The sequence below is a fragment of the Chiloscyllium plagiosum genome, unplaced genomic scaffold (assembly GCF_037043375.1).
Source record: "Chiloscyllium plagiosum isolate Xiang-an unplaced genomic scaffold, Cpla_swu_hap1 HiC_scaffold_45, whole genome shotgun sequence".
In the NCBI taxonomy this organism is placed as follows: Eukaryota; Metazoa; Chordata; class Chondrichthyes; order Orectolobiformes; family Hemiscylliidae; genus Chiloscyllium; species Chiloscyllium plagiosum.
Window position 1 is genome coordinate 14,570,412 of NW_028270183.1, and position 17,420 is coordinate 14,587,831.

Genomic DNA, 17,420 nt, shown 5'->3' on the forward strand with positions numbered 1-17,420 from the left:
ACCTGCACTGATGTCCTGGAGCCAAGATGATTGACCTTCAACAACCATAACCATCTTATTCTGTGCCAAGTAAAATTCCAAGCAGCAGAAAGTATACTTTCTTTTCACAATGGCTACAACTTCTGGGAATCCAATTCAAAGTTATTTGCATTGAGTTATAAAGATAGGCTGAAACCTTTTCACTAGACCATTTGGGGTTGAGGGGTGACCTTGTAGAGGTTTGTAAAATCCTAAGGGGCATGGATAATGTGAATAGCCAAGGTCTTTTTCCTAAGATGGAGGTGTTCAAAAGTTGGGAATATACTTTTAAGGTGAGAAGAGATAGATTTAAAAAGGACATGAGAGGCAACTTTTTTAAGCAGGTAGTAGGTTAGTGTGTGGAGTGAAGTGCCAGAGGAAATGGTGGGTGCAGATACAGTTACAATGTTTAAAAGACATTTTCATAAGTACATGAATAGGAAAGGTTTGGAGGGATAGGAGGTAAATGCAGGAAGGTGGGACTAGTTTAGTTTGGGAACATGGTTAGCATAGACTGATTGGACCAAAGGGTCAGTTTCTGAGTTGTATGACTCTATGCTTTATTTCAATTTCTGGATTAATTGTTTAATATTACCTTTTCAGTAAGTCAAGACCTTTCACCTCAACATATGCTATTTATAGAATCCATATGTTGCAGATGGAGACCATTTGGCCCGAGTCTGGACTCAGCTTTGTCACAAAATCAGTATTGTGATCATGGTGTATAACATATGTTGCCATTACGAATTTGGATTTATATAGTCGAGGCATGTGCATTTTCGTTTTAGTTTTGTGAAAATAACTTTTTTGAGAAGATCACAAGCCACAAGGACAGTGATCAAGATTCATAATTTGCAAGAAATTATGTGATTCAGCTAAATACCAAATCGGAGTTTTGCAGTGTTGATAGATTAAATGTTTATACTGTTGGATTCATGACAGAGAGCAAACAGGCCAAGGTTTCATTTAGTTTGACCTCATTTCAGCAGAATTGGAGTTAACTTTAGAAGAGCAGTTTCCCTTAAGCAGAAGGGTTGTGGTTCAGGAGAAATTGTATAAAAGTGTTTTCAAGTTGTCAGGACTGAGAGGTTCAGACCACCAGAACTGGAGAGATGTCATGAAATTGTCTCTGCAATGTAAAACTGAGAAGTTGGACAAAGTCAGCTCAGTACAAAATGCAAAACTTGAGATATGATTGATATTTCTGTGAGTATCTGTAAGGCGATATTTCTGGGAAATACTTTGAAGCTAACATTTTCTAACTCTTCTTTATAGCTTTTTGTTTTTTGAAATAAATTTGAATTCTTTTGTTAAAGATTATTTTAAAGACATTCGTATTTAGAGAAACAGCAGCGCACAAATGTTTTCCTTATGCCTATCTGTTGGAATGATTTCCAATCTGTGAACAGTATCTTTAGTAAGTTCACACAATCTATGTTAAAACTGTGGCCACAAATCTCTGTAATCTTAACCCTTTGATTATATTTTTGCCTCACCTTTTCTGAAGTAAGAGAAAATCTAGGATGAGAATAGATAATTGACCCAGTGTACACCCAGGTTCTGAATAAGTCTGTCAATCATTCTCTTCTTTCTCTTTACTTCATTTTTGTTACAATTTTGTTTTTTAAAAAGGTATCAAAAGCTGAGCACTGCATTTAATCCTAACACATTGGAGAAACAGCGCGAAAGGCAGCGGGGCCTACCCAAGCAGATCTTCGAGTCTGATGAAGTTGTCTATGACCGAACGAGCCAGGATGAACAGGTATTTGAGAAGGAGAATGTTTAAATGTGGTTAATTATTTGGAGTCATAGAGATGTACAGCATGGAAACAGACCCTTCAGTCCAACCTGTCCATGCCGACGAGATATCCCAACTCAATCTAGTCCCACCTGCCAGCACCCGGCCCATATTGCTCCAAACCCTTCCTTTTCATATACGCATCCAAATACCTCTTAAATGTTGCAATTGTACCAGCCTCCACCACATCCTCTGGCAGCTCATTCTATGCACGTACCACCCTCTGTGAAAAGGTTTCCCCTTAGGTCTCTTTTGTATCTTTCCCCTCTCACCCTATACCTATGCCCTCTAGTTCTGGACTCCCCGATCCCAGGAAAAAGACTTTGTCTATTTATCCTATCCATGCCCCTCATAATTTTGTAACCTCTAGAAGGTTAACCCTCAGCCAGGGAAAACAGCCCCAGCCTGTTCAGCCTCTTCCTGTAGCTCAAATCCTCCAACCCTGGCAACATCCTTGTAAATCTTTTCTGAACCCTTTCAAGTTTCACAACGTCTTTCTGATAGGAAGGAGACCAGAATTGCACACAATATTCCACCAGTGGCCTGACCAATGTTCTGTACAGCCGCAACATGACCTCCCAACTCCTGTACTCAGTACTCTGACCAATAAAGGAAAGCATACCAGACGCCTTCTTCACTATTCTACCTACCTGTGACTCCACTTTCAAGGAGCTATGAACCTGCACTCCAAGGTCTCTTTGTTCAGCAACACTCCCTCGGACCTTACCATTAAGTGTATAAGTCCTGCTAAAATTTGCTTTCCCAAAATGCAGCACCTCTCATTTATCTGAATTAAACTCCATCTGCCACTTCTCAGCCCATTGGCCCATCTGGTCCAGATCCTGTTGTAATCTGAGGTAACACTCTTCGTTGTCCACTACACCTCCAATTTTGGTGTCATCTGCTTGTTCCAACTATCTTTCAATTGAGGAAGTTTATACCAGTAGTTACCTGATGGCTAGTTCCTTGCAATCATTCTGGTGGCTACCAAAGACCTGCATTTCCAATAATGAGAGAGCTGTCCCTGCTGCATTTGTGCAGCTTCTAGCAGCTGGAGCAAGAGTGGCTGGTATAAAGTAGTTGAAGCAAATGATGTATGCACATATGTTGCAAGGAAGCTACATATTGCAAATGCGGTGTTTAAAACTCATATCGATCACTTAAAAAGACAATATAGCCTGAGAAACCTGTGTGAAGTCAGGCAACACTTAAAAAGAAAAACCTTTAATGTATCAGGCCTAACTTTCAAAGGAGAGTTGGGTAGTATTTAAAAACTTGTATGGATCTGGGATACGGAGTGAGGCAAATTGAATAACTGTTAAAGAAACGGAAGAGATGCATTGGACCTGTTGGTGACCTGGAATATATGGTTCTATGATTTGTGGACGCTCAGTTACCCAAAATGTCAATGTTTTCCATTTCCTTACATGTACTGATTGTTTTTGAGCCTCTTCTATCACTGTTTCACCTGCTCCCTTGGATAGAAACTTGGAGCTGGCTGGGGAGATTATGGGGCAATACTTGATAGATAAAAGTTGCAAATGACTTGTTGCACTTTCACTGGTAGGATGAATTGAAGCGAAGGTCAGTTTCTCTGGATGACACACCACGGGGCAGCTGGGCCTCCAGTATCTTTGACCTGAAGAACTCAACTGCTGACTTGCTGCTTCCCAGCCTCCTAGAACGCACAGCCCCTGAAGAAGTGGATAGACGCAATGGGGAGCAGAGGAAAGAGAATAGACATCGGGAAGTGTTGGCACTCTTTCCACCACCAGATGAGGTAAATCAGCTGCTTTATGTAATATGATGATGTAATGCAGCATTTACAGGCATTGAGAATGGTCCATCCTCTACAGCGTCAGTCCCTTTAGAAATCTGCTACCAGGTTTGCTGACGATTGCTAATAGCATAGTGGAACCAGATTTAGTAGCAACATTCCAGAGGATGTTGGACAAATGTTTTGTTGTACAAAACTTTTGTTAGATAAAAATTACAGGGATATAGGACATGGTGGGATTGGATTGCTCTTCAGAAGAAGTCGGGAGTGGGTGGTATATTGATAGACTGAATAGCAGGCCTCCTGTGTAATGCTGTTCTGTGATCTTATAAAATTGTCGTGTTGCAGGCACATTTTATCTCCCTGTACTGAAGGCAATAGTTTCAGATTTATGGTCATTAACCTTCAATTAGCTCATCCTTCACATGTGGCACAGATACCAAAGGTCAGCTGCTTAGTTTGTTATTTCAAAAACATACTTTATTCATAAAAAACATATATAAGTACATATAAAGGTTCTAAGTCAGTTCTGTACTGTCTTTGCAGGCAGAAATAAAACCAAACTTGGAATTTTGGCATTTCTCAGAGCTTCTCTACAGTTACAAACAAAATATTTTCCAGTTATGCAGGTGACTATTTATGTTCATTTTGAGGCACTGAGCGTGTCTGTCAGCTGAACAGACCTTGGTTAAACTTTGGCAGAAAGACCTTAGATCGTGGTCTTTCCCCACCGTGCCTTGACAGCAGCTGCTTCAAGCTTTAGCGCATCCCTCAGCAGTCTTGAACATTGGAATGCATCCACATGGTCAAGGTCAACTCTTTATATTGGAAGACCAGCAAGTTTGAGCAGGCCAGAGAATGCTTTTCACCCAGCTGATGGTCTTCCAGGTGTAGTCGCATTCAGCAGTGAGACTTGTCGCCAATTTCTAATTTCCTGTCTCCCCCCCCTTCCACTCATAGGTGATACCCTTCCTCATGGATTTGCACATGCTACCTGCCAGAAGTATGCTGTTGTATACCTCCAGCATGTCCTGGCTAATCAAGTCTCACAGAGCTGAATACAATTTGGCTGCTAAGTTGTTGCCCCTGGGAGTTTTATTTTTTAAAGGAACTTGAGGACCTCAGTCAGCTCATCAAGGGATAATGGCTGGTCCAGCCTCTCCCATGTGCTGTCGCCTAAGACCTCCACGATAGAGGACAGGAATGACTGGGAGGCTGCACTCTCTGTGGGCTTCATGTCATACAATCTGGGATAAAAGGATTTACTGATCCTCAGGATGTCAGACTGAGATGATGTTGCCGAGCCAGGCTGCTGAGCATAGTGCTCCCCTTGAGCAACTTCTAGAAGAAGAGATGCGAGTATATCTCATCCTGCTCTACAGTGTGGACCCCAGATTGGAAGATCATCTCAGAGGCCTCCAAGGCAAAGAGCAAGGCTTCTGGTTCTTCAGCTTCTGAAAATCGTCTTTGACATCAAGCACCATTCTATGCAGAAGGAGTAGGTTCTGCATGCTTTTCTGGAGGTTTGACTATTTTACTGATTTCTCTCACCTTCTGAACACCTTTTTGAGGATGAAAAACCTCTTTATGTTCCCCTTGATTGTTTCTCGCCAATCCGCTGGAGACTCTAAGAAAGGTTTCACAGTTCTTCAACCTTTATTCCCTTTTGAGCTCCTCCAGTGTGTTCTGGGGTCAACAATTTCACGTTCAGCTTCCACGTTCCCTTGCCAGCCTGCTGGTCATTCTGTATGTGACAGCCCATGCGATGCAGTACTTGGAGAAGAACACCGGTTTGATGTCAGTGGACCTGACTGAAAATGCTCGGGAAATAAACAGGACTTCTATCCTTGAGCAGATAGACCCGTCTGGCTGTGACCAGGTCTGTCTTTGCTGCACTCCATCTGCTGGGGTGATGAAGACATCATGCAGCTTGGTGACTTTAATTGTTTCCATCAGGAATGTGGACATAACGTCTAATTTGTTGCCTGCCCCTCTGGCACATACATCTGCATCAGTGATGCAGTTGAAGTCTCCGGCCAGAATGACAGCCTGGGACATGGACTGTAGCAGTGGGAGCTGCTGAAGGATGGCCAGACACTAACTGTTTTCATGAAATGTTCCTTGTTCTAGTTCTGTTGTTGCTGTCACCCACAACTCTTTCTCTGATATATTGATGATATCATTGGTGCTGCTTCCCTCTCTCATCCAGAATTGGAAGAGTTTATTGCTATCTCTCTCTCTCTCTTTTGCGCGCGTGCGCGCGCACACACACACACACTTTCTCCTTCATCCAGTCCATCTCTGACTCCTGCTTTCCCTTCCTTGACATCTCTGTTTCCATTTCTGGGAATAGGTTGGCCACCAACAAACTCTAATTACTCCCCTAATTGCCATGACAATATACCCTCGCAACTTGCTTCCAGTAAAGACTATATTCCATTCTCCCAGTTCGTCCGTGTCCATGGCATCTGTTCCCGTGATGCCAGTTTCCGCAGGGGATGCTTCAGAAATGTACACCTTTTTCCTCGACTGAGGATTCCCCACTACTGTGGACTGGGACTTGGCACTTGTGGTAGTCATAGCTCCCATTGGCTGGACACTGAATTGGTCTTACGATAAAGCCAGCAGAAAGATCGACCAATCACAGCTGCACTGGTGATCTTTCAATCTACAATCACAATCCAACGATCTTAAAATCCTCTGATTACTTGCTACTTGGAACTTGCACTTGGTTTGAGCCAAAAGGACATCATAGTGGAGCGCATGGCTAGCATTGACTTACATCTGGGAATCAGTTAGTGATTGGGAGCTGAAGTGCTTAACAAAGTAGCATCAACCTAAGCAAAAGCTCCAACTGCATTATTGTCACCACCACCACTAACAGTGATTTGCATTGCCCTTGCTGGGCTTTTCATGGTCTCTTTGCCAGTCTCTGTGGCGCAATTGGTCAGCATGTGCGGCTGTTAACCCAAAGGTTGGTGGTTCGAGACCATCCAGGGACGGAGCAATTGCTGTTCTCACTTGGGACGGCATGGTGGCTCAGTGGTTAGCACTGCTGCCTCACAGCGGCAGGGACCTGGGATCGATTCCAGTCTCAGGCGACTGTCTGTGAGGACTTTGCACATTCTCCCCATGTCTGCGTGGGTTTTCTCTGGGTCTTCCAATCCAAATATGTGCAGGTTAGGGTGAATTGGCCATGCTAAATTGCCCATTGTGTTCAGGGCTCTGTAGGCTAGGTGCATTAGTCAGGGTAAATGTTGAATAATAGGTGCAGGGGAATGTGTCAGTGTGGACTTGTTGGGCCAAATGGCCTGTTTCCACACTGTAGAGATTCCATTTCTAATTCTAAATGTATTCAAGTGGAAACATGGGTAATGTATTCAAGTGGAAACATGGGTGATGTATTTGTGCTTAATAAATGAAAAAATAGCCCAGGAGATTTGGTGATGAGGGAGAAAAACACACTTATTGTATGTCACAGCTCATCTGGATATTAAAGAGTAAAAAAGATTTGCACAAAAGCAGGTTGTTATTAAAATCTTCCTGGCCAACATGGCTGACTTTCACACTGGTCTATATACTTGCCCACTGAACCATCAGAGATTTTTGCTACCATCAAGTCCCACTTGCAAGTAGGTAATCTCCTGTTAATTTATTTTAATGCACTTGTACTACATCAGACCACACTACTCCATCTGAAGCCCTGTTGTAATGTGAATATCCTTCAAAATTCATTGCTATTCTCCCCCAGTTTCACGAGAAAGATCCTATCCCTCTTCTAAGGATTGGAGAAGAGCTTAGGTTTCATTCCAAGCCAGGCCTCAAACCTGATTTCAGCCAAGGCGTGGGAAAGTGCAGATTGCTGGTGAGGTGCAACTTAACTGGAGCAGCAGGAGGAGGAACAAGACTCTGGTAGTTAGTTTACATGGAGTAGAGTCATGAATCTCTCACCCAGGGTATGGCCTAGTTGTAAAATCAGGAATGATGAAGGAAACTGAAACCATCAAAAGTACCACTTCTTAAACTGCTTTGCAGAACTTTGAGTTTTGTTTTGTTTTGTTGCCATCTGATACTTGGTATCATACATTATACAACATCACCTTTACAGAAACGTTGACCAGGGTATATTTGCCCTGAATCCCATTTTCAAAGTATTTATAATCCCAAGTTCCTCAATTGCTGTCTAATACTGGGTGTTTTGGCACCATCTTGTGGACGAAATAGTTTTTTTCTGTGTATTTGAAGACCATTTGTGAAATCTCCCACATGCAAGGAGTGAAGGGGCTCCAACAATGAAGTTAGTCTGATTAAAAATATCTTGAAACTTGGCAAAGGAACCTTCTAACTATCATTTCAGGATGTTTGGTCCCCACACCTCAGGAAGGACATACTGGCACTGGAACGTGTCCAGCGGAGATTCACACGGATGATCCCTGGAATGACAGGTCTAACATATGAGGAACGGCTGAGGATACTGGGATTGTATTCGTTGGAGTTTAGAAGATTAAGAGGAGACTTAATAGAGACGTACAAAATAATACATGGCTTGGAAAAGGTGGATGCTCGGAAATTGTTTCCGTTAGACGAGGAGACTAGGACCCGTGGACACAGCCTTAGAATTAGAGGGGGTCATTTCAGAACAGAAATGCGGAGACATTTCTTCAGCCAGAGAGTGGTGGGCCTGTGGAATTCATTGCCACGGAGTGCAGTGGAAACCGGGACGCTAAATGTCTTCAAGGCCGAGATTGATAGATTCTTGTTGTCTAGAGGAATTAAGGGCTACGGGGAGAACGCTGGTAAGTGGAGCTGAAATGCGCATCAGCCATGATTGAATGGCGGAGTGGACTCAATGGGCCGAATGGCCTTACGTCCACTCCTATGTCTTATGGTCTTGTTACAGTGACTGTACTACCACAGAAAAACCAGATATTTTGATGGGTATTTTTTGCTGGGCCACAAGTGGAGCTGCTAAAACCTGAACTCGAACCTTCTTCCCTAAGTTCCTGTTAGTTCGAGTGAAGCCATATTTCTCCATGCTTGGTGCTTTCAAAATAACTACAAACCACAATGCAGAAAACTGTGATTTCATTTAAGAAACAATTGCAGAAAGTGACATGGTGATGTGTACCCTCTGATGGAATCTTGTCGTTGACATCTGGCATATTTAGAAGCTGGCATGTTGACTGGAGTCTTTGCCAAAGCACTCATAAGTCTGTTGAAGACTAGTACATCTTCTGGATGGTCTCAATCCAGTAGATATATAACAACTTGGCTGAGAGATTTTGTTATTTCTGTGTATGTAAATTTTGCTGTTGGACGATGATTTGGCGCAATAAACATAAAAGGTACGGTTGCCGTAGACCCAGAGGATAGCAGGGGCTGCTGTTCAAGAGAAATGACCCATGGTGGTTTAAACTGAGGGTCTCCTTGGGCAGGGGACGAGGTCAAGAAGCTGGGAAACTTGGTTGGCACAGGAATTGAACCTGTGCTTTTGGTGTCACTTTGCATTGCAAGCTAGTTGTCCAGCTGATTGAGCTAACCAACCCTCTTACTATCTGCACAATACAAGCCCTATGTAATGGATAGATACTTAAACTTACAGCTGCCATTCTGCTGATTAGTGTAACTGTCCATTTTGTGATCTGCACTTGCCATTTTGCTCATTGGATTTGTTGAGCCTAGAACTCAGCTCTCTTGAAATTGATCTAAGCATTGATGATTAAAAGCTTGTCAACAATTACATCAAGTCCTTCTGGTTGTCAAAGGTTGCTGAATGCATAATTATGCGATAGTGCTGGCCTTAGTATCCAAATAGAATTTGCACTTAGCAACAGGTAATAGATGTGGGCATGTTTTCCACAGGTGTTTCTGCCAAGACACATTAATTGTATTTTTCCACTCGCAGGATGAAGCGATTGAACGATGCACCATTCCTGAAGTCCCAAAAGAACATTTTGGACAAAGAATTCTTGTAAAATGCCTGTCATTGAAGTAAGTAGAGCCTCTTTACAGCTTAGAAGTAATTGTCACATTCTCCCACAGTGTGTAGGACACAAAATGGGAATATGTACACATTAACCTGTGGAATGTGATATTGCAGGTGGGCTTGGGTGTTGTTTAATAAGCAGTGTAAACATTTCAATGTATCAGAAATCTGACTCAAAAGTCAGGATGTTGTTGTGATAATTCACCCAGGATTCAATCAGACAATTCTTCAGACTGCTCAATTTTTTTTTAACTTTCCCAATTATGTTATAATGTTAACCAAATAGACTATATAAGTTGCCTCCTTCATTTGCACGACTGAACATACCATATTCAGCAGTTGTTTGGATGTGAACTCAGCGCACTGCAGGTTAATGGGTTTTTTTTCGGTTTGGGTCATTGAGGGAGCAATCAACCCTGCCTTTTGCCAGTGGTCACATTTGAACTTCAGAACTTTCTGCGTAGTGAATAGAATGAGGCTCTTCGCCTATTCTTTTGTACTGAATTGCTTTTGAACAAGTCAAGCCATGTAAGTTGAGAATTTTTACAGTTATTCCTCTTTCCTCTGAGTATCTACTCTAGCTCAGTCGCAAGTAAGCCCATTGATTTCTTTTCATGAATGTTGTGTTGTGTCAGTATTTGGATTAGTTTCCACTTTTTATCACTAATGTTGGCATTATTCAATAAAATAATTCAAAGAACTGAGGATGCTGGAGATCTGAAACAAGCACAGACATTGCTGGAGAATCTCTGCAGGTCTGGCAGTATCTTTGGGTAGAAAACAGAGTTTCAAGTCAGTGACTCTTCTTCATAACAGCAAAGGAATGTGGTATTTATGCTGAAGATTGGTGATGAGTGGGGGTGAGTAGGAGGAAGAGAGGTGAGCCCGGAAAGAAAGGTTTTAAATCGGTAGGCAGACAGGGATTGTTGATATTAAGCCAGGATTGAAAAGAAGCTGAATAATTGATAGTGAGAGCTGAATAAGAGCGAACATATAGGCTGTTCTGAAAGCAATCCATGTAATGTGGTAGTAGATCTAAGCATAGGTGAAAATTTGTTGGCTGTGCTGAAAACTGCCCATATCACAACAGGAGCAGGGTGCGGGGGTGAGTAAAAACATGGAACAAGTTAATCAGGCTCTAAAGTTTTTGAGTTCAGTGTTGAGTCTGCAAGGTTACAGGATCCCCAAGCAAAAGATTGATGAACAATCTTTGCTGGAGCAACTCAGCAGACCTGAAAAATGTGCTGGAAAAACGCAGCAGGCCAGGCAGCATCTGAGGAGCAGGAGAATCGACATTTCTGGCATAAGCCCTTCTTCAGGAATGAGGCTGGTGTGCCAAGCGGGCTGAGATAAAAGGTAGGGGGGAGGGAATTTGGGGGAGGGGTGCTGGGAATGCGATAGGTGGAAGGAGGTGAGGGTGATAGGCCGGAGAGGGGATGGGGGCGGAGAGATCGGGGAGAAGATTGTAGGTCAAGAGGGCGGTGCTGAATCCGGGAGTTGGGACTGAGATAAGGTGGGGGAGGGGAAATGAGAAATCTACATTCATCCCGTGTGGTTGGAGGATTCCTAGGCGGAAGATGAGGTGCTCTTCCTCCAGGCGTCGTGTCGTCAGGGTCTGGCAATGGAGGAGGCCAAGGACCTGCATGTCCTTGGCAGAGTGGGAGGGGGAGTTAGTGTTCAGCCACAGGGCGGTTGGGTTGGTTGGTGCGGGTATCCCAGAGGTGTTCACTGAAACGTTCGCAAGAAGGCGGCCTGTCTCCCCAATGTAGAGGAGACCACATTGGGTGCAGCGGATACAGTAAATGATGTGTGTGGAGGTGCAGGTGAATTTGCGACGGATATGGAAGGATCCATTGGGGCCTTGGAGGGAGGTGAGGGGGGAGGTGTGGGCGCAAGTTTTGCACTTCTTGCGGTTGCAGGGGAAGGTGCCGGGAGTGGAGGTTGGGTTGGTGGGGGATGTGGACCTGACGAGGGAGTCGCAGAGGGAGTGGTCTCTGCGGAACGTTGATAGGGCTGGGGAGGGAAATATATCCCTGGTGGTGGGGTCTGTTTGGAGGTAGCTGAAATGACGGAGGATGATGCGATGTATCTGGAGGTTGGTGGGGTGGAAGGTGAGGACCAGTGGGGTTCTGTCCTGGTGGCGATTGGAGGGGCGGGGTTCAAAGGCGGAGGTGCGGGAAGTGGAGGAGATGTGGTGGAGAGCATCGTCAACCACGTCGGAGGGGAAATTGTGGTCTTTGAAGAAGAAGGCCATTTGGGTAGTTCGGTAGTGGAATTGGTTCTCTTGGGAGCAGATGCGGCGGAAGCGAAGGAATTGGGAATATGGGATGACGTTTTTACAGGGGGCAGGGTGGGAGGAGGTGTAATCTAGGTAGCTGTGGGAGTTGGTCGGTTTGTAGTAAATGTCTGTGTTGAGTCGATCGCCCAAGATAGAAATGGTGAGGTCTAGGAAGGGGAGGGAGGAGACTGAGAGGGTCCAGGTTAATTTGATGTCAGAGTGGAAGGTGTTAGTAAAGTGGATGAACTGTTCAACCTCCTCGTGGGAGCACGAGGTAGCGCCAATATAATAATCGATGTAGCGGAGGAAAAGGTGGGGGGTGGTGCCAGTGTAGCTGCGGAAGATGGACTGTTCCACATATCCTACGAAGAGGCAGGCATAGCTGGGGCCCATGCGGATGCCCATGGCTGTTCCTTTAGTTTGGAGGAAGTGGGAGGATTGGAAGGAGAAGTTGTTAAGAGTGAGGACCAGTTCAGTCAGTCGAAGGAGGGTGTCAGTGGAAGGGTTACTGGTTGGGTCGGCGGGAGAGAAAGAAGCGGAGGGCTTGGAGGCCTTCGTGATGGGGGATGGAAGTGTATAGGGACTGGATGTCCATCGTGAAGGTAAGGCGTTGGGGGCCGGGGAAGCGAAAATCATGGAGGAGGTGGAGGCCGTGGGTGGTGTCCCGGACGTAGGTGGGGAGTTCTTGGACTAAGGGGGACAGGACAGTGTCGAGGTATGCAGAGATGAGTTGGGTGGGGCAGGAACAGGCTGAGACAATGGGTCGGCCGGGGCAGTTGGGTTTGTGGATTTTGGGCAGGAGGTAGAAACGGGCGGTGCAGGTTTGTGGGACTATGAGGTTGGAGGCGGTGGATGGGCGATCCCTGAGGTGATGAGGTTATGGATGGTCTGGGAGATGATGGTTTGGTGGTGGGAGGTGGGGTCATGGTCAAGGGGGCAGTAGGAAGAGGTGTCCGCGAGTTGGCATCTCGCTTCAGCGGTGTAAAGATCAGTGCGCCAAACTACCACTGCGCCTCCCTTGTCTGTCGGTTTGATGGTGAGGTTGGGGTTGGAGTGGAGGGCTACGCGTTGAGGGTGAGAGGTTGGAGTGGGTGAGAGGGGTGGACAGGTTGAGGCGGTCAATGTTGCAGAGATCCAGGGCGGGTAAGAGGCCAGCACGGGGTGTCCAGGTGGATGGGGTGTGTTGGAGGCGGGAGAAGGGGTCGTTAGAGGGTGGGCGAGAGTCCTGGTTGAAGAGGTAGGTGCGGAGGCGAAGGCGGCGGAACACCCGCACCAACCAACCCAACCGCTCCGTGGCTGAACACTTTAACTCCTCCTCCCATCGCCAGACCCTGACGACACGACGCCTGGAGGAAGAGCGCCTCATCTTCCGCCTAGAAACCCTCCAACCACACGGGATGAATGTAGATTTCTCCAGCTTCCTCATTTCCCCTCCCCCCACCTTATCTCAGTCCCAACCTCCGGATTCAGCACCGCCCTCTTGACCTGCAATCTTCTTCCCGATCTCTCCGCCCCCGCCCCCTCTCCATCCTATCACCCTCACCCTCACCTCCTTCCACCTATCGTATTCCTAGCGCCCCTCCCCCCTACCTTTTATCTCAGCCCGCTAGGCGCACCAGCCTCATTCCTGAAGAAGGGCTTATGCCCGAAATGTCGATTCTCCTGTTCCTCGGACGCTGCCTGGCCTGCTGTGTTTTTCCAGCGCCACATTTTTCAACTCTGGTCTCCAGCATCTGCAGTCCTCACTGTCTGCCAACTCAGCAGATCTGGCAGCATCTGTGGAGAGAAGTCAGAGTTAATGTTTTGGGTCCAGTGACCTTCCTCAGATGAGATACTGTTCTTCAAGCTTGTGCTACCTGGAGCACTGCAGCAATCCTGAGACCAAACTACTCATATGGGAACACCAGTGGTATGTTAAAGTAGCTGTAAGCGCAGGATGCTGGTTCCCACTCTTGCTTGGAATCAGAAAATTTATCTGAATCCTCCCTTCACTTCCTCAACATCTTTCTTCCCACTTCTGGGGAATAGGCTGGCCAGCAAACCCAATGACTCCCACAGTTATCTGAACTATACATCCTCATACCCTGCATCCTGTAGGGACTCCGTCCATTCTTGCAGTTTCTCTGTCTCCATCGCATCTGTTCTCATGATGCCACTTTCTGCAGAGGATGCCTCAATCCTTGACTGAGGATACTCTGCTACCATGGTTGACAAGCCCTTGGCCCTGTCTGACCCATCTTCTGCACTCTGCCTGCCCACTTTTCTTTACTTCCTCAACAATGATACTGTCCGACTGGTCCTCACCACCCTCCCAGCATTCTCGTGAAGGATTGTAAGCAGCCATTTCCATCATCTCCAGTGGAATGCCACCAGAATTCGGACATTACCCCCTCCTCCGCCTTGTTAGCATTCTGTAGGGATCGTTCCCTCCAGGACACTCTGGTCCAATCTTCCTGCATTCTCAATAGCTCCCCACACCCCCATGCTATCACAGAAGAACTATGGGCGGCACGGTGGCACAGTGGTTAGCACTGCTGCCTCACAGTGCCAGAGACCCGGGTTCAATTCCTGCCTCAGGTGACTCTCTGTGTGGAGTTTACACATTCCCCCTGTGACTGCGTGGGTTTCCTCCCACAATCCAAAAAAAAAATGTGCAGGTTAGGTGAATTGGCCAGGCTAAATTGCCCGTTGTGTTAGGTGAAGGGGTAGATGTAGGGGAATGGGTCTGGGTGGTTTGCGCTTCGATGGATTGGTGTGGACTTATTGGGCCGAAGGGCCTGTTTCCACACTGTAAGTAATCTAATCTAACCTCCTCCTCACTCCACAGCCCAAACCATACCTTCCTAGTGAATCAGTGGTTAACCTGCTCTTCTTTCAATCAAGTCAACTGTAAATGCTACTCACAACATGGCTGCCTCTAGATGAAATGTAGACCTGGTGAATATTTGTTGAATACCTCCATTCTATCCAAAATAATAACCTCGTGCTTCCAGTTGCCTGCTATGTCATTGCACAACAGTGTTCCCACACCAACATTACTGCTCCAGCGAGTTTCAGCACATGCTCGAAGAGCAGCGTCTCATCTTTGGCTTGGGGCACTGCGACATCTAGAACTCAACATTGAGTTGAATAACTTTAGAGCCTGATTACGTCCTTCCTGTGTTTTCACTCACCCTATGCACTTGTCTTGACGTGATGTGTTACTTTCAGCACACCAGCCTATTCTCACCTACTTTTAGTCCCATTAACACATTACACGGGCTACCTTAAGCACAGCCTACCCATTCTCCCCTCTTGTTAGCTCTCATTATCACTTATTCAGTTTCTCTCCTGTCCTGCCTTACTGTCAGTAATCTCTTCTCCTCCCCCCCCACCCATCTGCCCATCCTTTCAGATCTCACTCTTGCCCTGTCTGCCTTCTGCACAAAAAATACTTTTCCAATCATTTATCACAAAAAGTCACTGGATTCAAAACAAAACTGTTTTCTCCCCACAGATGCTGCAAGTCCTACATGTCTCCAGCAATTTCTGAAGATAAAGAATAGGTTACAAGAAAATTTAGTGTCCTCTAAAATTCAGTAATGTGCCACAAACACAGTCACAGAAAAAAGCCAATAACTTGCTTTCCGCTGCCGAGCTGCTCTGGCCATTAGACTGCTCCTTCAGACAAAAAAGTTTGAGATTTTGCTTTCTCGAATCTAGATTAAGACAACCTAAACTTTCAGGTGTGAGAACAGTTTTGTATCTTTTTGGGCTGATCCCAGAGCTTTCTTTCCCAAGTCCTGTCGGAACTTAATTATTTAATCACCTGGGCAGAGTGTTAGATCCTTTGTAAAGATATGGTTGTTCCCATTTGTAAAGGTTAAGAAGTGTTTCAATTTCTTGTCAATCATTTGTGGAGTTTATTATTTATTCTGTTAATCCAAATGACTTTAAATGCAGTAGCAACATAACTCTCTCTGAGTGATGGACTTATTTTCTTCTCTTCCATCAAAGGTTTGAAATTGAAATCGAGCCCATATTTGGGGTTCTTGCCCTGTATGATGTAAAGGAAAAGAAGAAGGTAAGTGGCTTGTATGTGTAGCTTCTGTCACTTACTTTTATTCACGCAGTGTGAAATCTAAACCAAACTGATGGAGACAACGCTGCTTTCTCAGCAAAGATCATTGATTTTGGATTTAACTTCCGATAATGGATTTTAACCGTGTTCCTAGTTCTACACCGACTGGGAAATTGTCCATCATTATCTGACTTTTTAATGTATCACAGAATTATTATGGTGTGGAAGCAGGCCATTTGGCCCATCAAGTCCCTACCGACCCGCCAAAGAGCAATCTACCAAGACCTACCCTATCCCTGTAACCCTGCATTTCCCATGGTTAACCCAGCTAGTCTGCATATCACTGGACAGTATGGCCAATTTAGCATGGCCAATCCACGTAACCTGTACAACTTTGGATTGTGGGAGGAAGCACCTGGAGAAAACCCATGGAGACACGTGGAGAATGTACACGTTCAAAACAAACAGTCACCTGAGGCTGCAATCAAACCTGGGTCCCTGGCGCTCTGAGGCAGCACTGCTAAGCACACTCTTCTCTGTAGCCATCATCAGCAAAGCTCCATTTTCTTTTTGTTTACTTCTATGACTAGGGGACACAGTCTCTTACCCCAGAGGGCTGTGGAGGCTCAGTCATTGAGTTTGTTCCTGACAGCAATTGATAGTTACTAATGGCTTCAAGGGCTGGGGAATTGCATAAGTAAGTGTTGTTGAGGTATAGATGATTATCAGTGATCTACTTGAATGGCAAAATAGGCTCGAAGTGCTGAATGGGCCTGCTGGTGCTCTGGGATGGTATTTTTGTATCACCTTGAAGCTTTACTCTCGGATGTTTTGAATTGATTCCTTAAGACAGGCTGCTGCTGCTGCTCCTTGTCGGGAGTTGTGAATTAATTGGGCTTGCCAGGAATGGAAGACAGTGCTAGCAGCTGACAATATCCACCTAGCTGTGAGAATTTAACTTTGGGAATAGGACAGCTGTAGTCAAATTTTGACAGGATTTACCTAGTGTATTTATCAGTTTATAACATACGTGCCCTTTATGTTGGGTGTGTCAGGGTATTGTGGTCTGTATTTTGTCTTGTACATTATCACACTGTTGCATGTTTTCTGACAGGAATGACTGAACAGATTAGGCTCTTATTCTTTAGCACTTACAAGAATGAAGGGTGATCTTATTGAAATGTACAAGATTCTGAGGGGGCTTGACATAAAGGTTGAAAAGATGTTTTCATGATGGTGGAATGTCAAACTCGGGGATACAATTATAGAATAAGTGGACACTCATTTTATATGTAATGTGAAGGAATTTCCTCTCCCAGAGAGCAGTGAATGTCTGGAATTCTCTACCTTAGAGAAATGTGGAGACTGGGATCTCTGAAGGTATTTAAAGAGGATGTAGATAGAGTTTTAAAGTATCAGAGAATTGACAGCTATGCTTTCCTGGCACAAAAGAGAAGTTGAGGATTGAGACAGATCAGCCATGATTTTATTAAATGGCAGGAC

The 17,420-nt window shown here is 45.2% G+C and overlaps 1 protein-coding gene across 8 annotated transcripts in view; it reads left to right on the plus strand.

The window, feature by feature from the left end:
- Positions 1-17,420, plus strand: part of LOC122552212 (dedicator of cytokinesis protein 7-like) — a 176,945-nt gene that overhangs the window by 60,432 nt on the left and 99,093 nt on the right. For all 8 annotated transcript variants that reach the window (XM_043694840.2, XM_043694839.2, XM_043694834.2 and 5 more), the window contains exons 5-8: positions 1,651-1,780; positions 3,384-3,596; positions 9,499-9,584; positions 15,854-15,920. In XM_043694840.2, coding sequence (XP_043550775.2) covers positions 1,651-1,780; positions 3,384-3,596; positions 9,499-9,584; positions 15,854-15,920 — 496 coding nt within the window. The remainder of the gene's footprint in view (positions 1-1,650; positions 1,781-3,383; positions 3,597-9,498; positions 9,585-15,853; positions 15,921-17,420) is intronic.